Source organism: Balaenoptera ricei, chromosome 17, assembly GCF_028023285.1.
Source record: "Balaenoptera ricei isolate mBalRic1 chromosome 17, mBalRic1.hap2, whole genome shotgun sequence".
NCBI lineage: Eukaryota > Metazoa > Chordata > Mammalia > Artiodactyla > Balaenopteridae > Balaenoptera > Balaenoptera ricei.
Genome location: NC_082655.1, coordinates 16,020,361 through 16,026,360, shown reverse-complemented (window position 1 = coordinate 16,026,360; position 6,000 = coordinate 16,020,361). Strand labels below are relative to the sequence as shown.

At 45.2% G+C, this 6,000-nt stretch overlaps 1 protein-coding gene across 2 annotated transcripts in view; it reads right to left on the bottom strand.

The window, feature by feature from the left end:
- Positions 1–974: 974 nt before the first annotated feature.
- The window catches only part of ANXA13 (annexin A13), a 54,432-nt gene continuing 49,406 nt past the window's right edge, over positions 975–6,000 (bottom strand). For both annotated transcript variants that reach the window (XM_059901365.1, XM_059901364.1), the window contains 2 exons: positions 4,386–4,498; positions 975–1,424 (listed from right to left, as the gene is read on the bottom strand). In XM_059901365.1, the coding sequence (XP_059757348.1) occupies positions 1,305–1,424; positions 4,386–4,498 (233 nt within the window). In that variant the 3' untranslated portion in view covers positions 975–1,304. The remainder of the gene's footprint in view (positions 1,425–4,385; positions 4,499–6,000) is intronic.

Below are 6,000 nucleotides of genomic sequence, written 5' to 3'. Positions count from 1 at the left end.
CTACACTACTGGCCTGGGAATGAACTGCCCAAGGTGTGGCCAGTGTTCTCTTTATCTTTGTATCCTCAGAGCCCAGCACAGTGATTGGCAAATAGTAGGAACTTAAGCAGGTGAATGAATACAGACCCATTTCCATGTACTTTGTGTTATTTTTCCAAGAAAAGCGGTTACTAGGATGGATTCTGGAGTCTACCAGCCCTGAATTCAAATCTCGGTTCTGTCATTTGTGAATGAATTTAGCCAGGTTACTTAATGTCTCAGTTGCTTCAGCTCATAAATGGGAGTAATAGTAACCTCATAGGGATGTTGGGAAAATTAAGTATGAAAGTAAGCTACTTAGCAGTGCCAGGCACAAATAATCATCCAATGAACGATAACTATAATTATTGGACCAAAGTGTCTATGTTCTCATGACAGACCCCTTTATGTGTAGCAGCACATGGCTATGAGACAAACACCTTGGAACAGAGATGCTTTTGGTACAGAATCAATCCATTTGAGAGTCAGACCATTAACCTTGATCCTGTTGGCACTGTGCCCAGCCTAATTGTATTTGAAGGTCAGAGGGAAGACTCAAGTGGCTCAAATGTCTAGAGAAGCAAGAAAAACCATTTAAACCAGGTAGCAGATCAGGGAATTTTACCTCTCGTTACGTTTCATATAGGCAAGTCAGTTGTTTCCTTGCCACTGGCCTTGGTGACTGTCCTTGGTGATTATTAATAAATGTAACTGTTTGCATTTTCCAAATATGTTCAAATTTCACAAGTCATTTATTTACAGGACAAACACCAAAGCAAATCAACCCAGTCTTTGGAAAAGCAGCTGATGTAGGTGTAATCCACATCTTCAATTAACATGGAGGATTTGAAATTGAGCACACAGAAGGAAAATGAATGAATTTCTTACTTTGGTCTTTCTTGTACTTTAACCATTTGCTCTTTACCCAGAACATACATATCCCTGCGTGATACATATTCTTTTAAATGTTTTATTACGAATGCATAGTTTTTCATCAACTGCGGATTTCATCTGTGCTCGGAAAGCATTCAGTGACTACCCTCAAGGAAAATTAAGAGGCAGCCCAGATACTCGCTAAACCAGCATTCAGGGTGATCTAGTCAAGCGTCTTGAGGCTGCTGCCCTTAACTTAAACAGTTTGCCCTGGCCGCATGGCTCAAGCTGCCAAGGAAATAAACCAGGACCCTTGAGGGTGTTTCGTGCTGGAGTGGCATTTGCAAATCTGGTTTGGGAGGGGCTCTTGACAAAGGTGGTTCCTCCCTGTGCTCCTGCTGTGCTGGCTCGGTTCAGTGCAAGAGGGCCACCAGCAGTTTCTGGAAGTCCCCAGAGGTGTCTGAGCGAACCATGTCAGAGAGAGACTTCTGATACTTCTCTTGGAACTTGGCTTTTATTCCCTGAAGGTTCACCTGTAGGAAAAATGACAACAGCAACTGGGACATTTATAGCGTTTTCACCATAAACAAAGGCAGCCACTGTTCCGAGCACATCATTCTCACTTGCTCATTAATGCCTCAAAGCAACCCTTAGAGTTGGAGTTATTATTCTTCCTATTTCGTGGCTGAGAATAGGAAAGCTGAGTTCAGTGTCTGTGTGTCTGTTCCAGTAAAACCTTGTTTATGGACACTGAAACTTGAATTTCATATGACTTTATGTGTTACAAAAATATTATTTTTCCTTTGAGTTTTTTACAGTTACTCTAAAATAATCATTTTCAGGTAACAGGACTGTACAAAAACAGGTGGTGGGCCTGATTTGGCTTGCAGGCCACAGTTTGCTGACTCTTAGTATAAGGTTAAGAAAATTGTGAACACAGTTTGTAATGATACCTTTTTTTTTTTCTCTTGTACCCTGATCAGCAAGGATATTAGTGCCAAACAACAAGATTCAATTCATTATCAATTTTTAGGACTTATTTTGAATCTACGGTTGACCCTTGAGCAATAAAGGAATTAGGAACGCAGACCCCCCCGTGCAGTCTAGAATCTGTGTATTGCTATCTCTGCCTCAAAAAAAAAAAAAAAAAAAAAAGGAATTTGATCAATGACTCACCCAAGGGCAGGAAGCTGAAACAGTTTGGATAGAATCAGGCCTCAAACCCTAGTTCTTTTGATTCTACATATTGTGATCTCTAATGGAGCACAAACTTTTCCCCACACTTAGTTAATTTAAAGATCCATAAAATGAAAATACAGGTACTGTTATTTACTGAAAAAATCTGCATATGGGTGCACCCACACCATTCAAATCTGTGTTGTTCAGGGATCAACTGTAATTCATTGAAAAGCTTGAAAGACCTAGGTGCTGGAGGTGGGGAAAGGACTCAGAAGAAACAAATGAAAAGATTGTTCTGCTCTGAAGATTCTGACTGCCTAGTAAAGGAGGTAACATTTGCACCATGGAAGATATAATTCCAGAAAGAACACAGTAAGTCTCATAAAAGAAGCACAGAGCTCTCTTTAACCAGGAGTTTTTTGTTTGTTTTTTGTTTTTAGCTTTGTTGTTATCGTTGTTTTTAATTTAGACTCTATCTTGCTTTCTTGAGAGACTCACAAACCATTGCTCAAGCTTCTGGTTCTTCTCTTCTCCTGCCCCAATTAGAGGGCCCAACAGGAGAGAGAAAGATGAGAGCAGGAGAGGGTAGGAGAGGGAGGGATTGTTGGAAGTGGATGCTGTACAAGAGAGAGACTGCATCAGGCAGGTGGGCTATGATCCCTGCTCTCCTGGCTGGTAGGCTGCTCAGCTGGGGGAGGGGCAGGAAGTGGGGGGGGTGGGTCAGTGCAGGGATGGGGTGGGGCTCACGGGGCTCTGTTCTAGTACCAGGTGGCTTTGGGGGATTAGGGGATCTGGCCAATATATCTGGCTGGGCCGGAAGCATTCCGAGGGAATGGTCCCCATGTGGAGATGACCCAGGACAGTACTGAGACCCAGTACTGATGACCCAGGACAGTACTGGTCAGTACTGAGATAGGACAGAGCATCTTGGAATAAACACGCTACAGCTCATGCATGCTGGAGTGAATATGGCACCCTGAGGAGCCCTCGGAGTGGTCCAGCCCCCTGGGGTCTTTAGAATCCTTGCTGGGCTTTGTCACCAACCTGCTCCTTGGAGTGTCTTAGGATCTCCAGAGACTCTGGCTGGGGGCGGGGTGAGTTACTAAGAGACAGAGAGACAGAGAAGGCTGAGACCTGGAGAGATAAGGGAAAGAGAGAATCAGAGCAACCAAAATAAAACAAAGAGAGTGGCAGAGAGACTGGGGGAGGGAGAGGGGAGGAGAAAAAAGAAAGGGGCTTTAAGAGAGAGAGGAAAATATGAATTGTGGAGGAGGAGGAGGAGGAGAAAGAGGGGGAGGAGAAATTCCAGGAATAGAAAGAAAAACGAAAGAATGGTTGTGTTGCTAAGTTATATTTCAAAACAGTGTCAGATGTTAAGTATTATTTGTCAAAAAGCTGGGGGCCAGAATTTGGGTTGGTATCTTTTCCCCCTCATTTAACAGGTTTTTGAGGGAAGATGTCTGTGGTTTTCAAGTGCCCAGTTCCACTTCACTCTCCAAGGCCTCTCTGCTGTGGATGAAATGCCATTTCCCATTTATTCTGTAATTCCTCCTCTCTGTGGCCCTGTATTCTGAATATGAGTCTTGACAGCTGCTCCCAAGCTTCTGGCCACTCCTCTCCCTGTGCCTTTGTTATACTCATGCATTCTCAAAGGGGGGCGATATTGCTCCCAACGGGGGCAAAAACTGGTTCTTAGAGGGTGAAAAAAAATCTTAATCTTTTTGTGTAAAATTAACTACGTATGTACATAGGGAACATAAACAGATATACAGTGTATGCCGTCTTAACATTTCTTGGAAGGGAGTGACAGGAAAAAACTGAGTCTAAGAAGGCTCCCTGGAGGTGAGGGTAGGCGATCGCTAATTTTAAAAAGGTTGAGAAACATTGTCTTGTACTGATGTGGTTTTTTGTGCAAAATTGTGCTTCTGGGGTGTGTTTAAGGAAATAAAGGCTTAGCTCAGGAGTCGGGGAATTACTTGCTCGGGTGATCTAGTCCATTGTTCACCTTTCAGAGTGTCTGTTTTACCTTCCTTAAAATGGAGCTGCCCTATCCGGAACGGCCCCTCCAGGTTCCCTCCACACACTACCCCAAGGTCTCCAGAGCCACAGATGACAGTAATAGAAGCCGCTATCGTTACTGTATTTTTATAAAAAGAAACAGACTGAAGCACAGCACACTGTCCTCTGCAAAGTCTGGGAAGGCAAGGGCTCTCTCTGTTTTACTCTTTCTGTAAATAGGCTCTTACTAGAAACGACCTGTAGATGACATCAGTGGTGGCAAAACAAGAAGGTGGAGCCCAAGGAGTGCGTCTTACCTCCGCCTGGGTCACGATGATGTCAATGAGGGTCTCCTCGTCGGTCCCTGCACCCTTCATGGCCTTGTACAGACAGTCAGCAAAGTAGCCGTGGAGGTCCCGGGCACTCCTCACTGGGCAGGACAAAGGGAGAGAGAACGTGAGGTGTTCACATTTTGTGGAATGACCCAGAGACCCTCGGAAGGAACAGAGCTGGCTCAGAGTGTCAGCTGGCTGCCCTTGGAGCTGGTGGAATTGTGAGGCGGGTGTTTGAAAGGAGCAGACTTCACACTGTTGCTAATGGGATCTGGAAGATTCCCCTGGGGTCAGGGCATCTGGACTCTTCAACCAAAACCCCTTCAGACACATAAGAACCTCTCCTGTTCCCTGAAGACCCTTGGGAGGAAGAGGAGTGCTGTGACCATCCTCAGGCCCTCCCTGTAAAGTACATGATTCCCACCAGCAGAAATGCCTTCTCATCTCTAAGAGGAATCTCATGTCGGAGTTGGGTTTGGAGGGGAAACACGCACTGGCTGGCAACCTTGCCATGATAAAGCTTTGTAATCTTGAAGATACGCTCAGTTGGACCGTGGCCCTCCTGCCCATGCTAAACAACCTTCCTTTCTTTTGTTTTTCCTCACTAGGTTTTATTTTTTATTTAAAAAAAATATTTATTTATTTATTTTGGCTGCCCCAGGTCTTAGTTGTGGCACATGGGATCTTAGTTGAGGCATGCATGCGGGATCTAGTTCCCCGAGCGGGGATGGAACCCAGGCCCCCTGCATTGGGAACACATAGTCTTACCCACTGGACCACCAGGGAAGTCCCTCACTGGGTTTTGTTTGTGAGCCTCATCTCTGAATCTTTTCCAAGGTCCCCACAATCATCTTAGTTTTCCATCTGGGATGTGGGCTTGATGCAATGTTTGATCCTGTCTACAGAGCACCTTCCTGCGCTGCTGCTAGTTGCTCTTTTCTGGCCCTGCCCCAGCCAGAAATGAATAAAGTATGATCTAATCCACAGATTAACAAAGTATGGTTTCTATTCACCAATCAGGGGATGGGGTGCATCTCTGCTCCTGGGGATAGATCATGATTGCTCTCCCCTCCTCCAAGGCTCATATGGGTCCATCAGGACTAACACTTTGGGGGAATGAACCCTTTACTGTTTATGTTGCTGACATTTACCTAGAACACTTAACATTTTTGATGTTAGTGATAAATAATAAGTAATACATTCAGCATAAGTGTGGAATGCACATCCTTAGTATGTCCTGCAGCGAGAACTCTTGTTTTCTAGATAATTGCCGATAGAATGCTGACAAGGAAGGGGGAGGAACAGAATTAGGAAAGCAGAGTCTAGGTTGGGGGGGGGACTGTCTCCTTATTTTATAGGACATGTGGCAGCCACCAGAGTGTCAGCGGAGAAGCCCAGACCCAGGAGTCTGAATCCACAAGCTGCTGGATTGGTGGTGGTGGTGATGAGGGGGGGGGTGGTGAACCTGGCAATTTGGGGAGCAGCATGTTTGAGACTCACTGTGACGCACACCCCCAGACGTTCTGAGCTAGTGGCCTCACAAGGTTTTCCCGGGGACCCCGTCCTGTGCACTCGTACTAACCGACGCTGCAGTGATCGT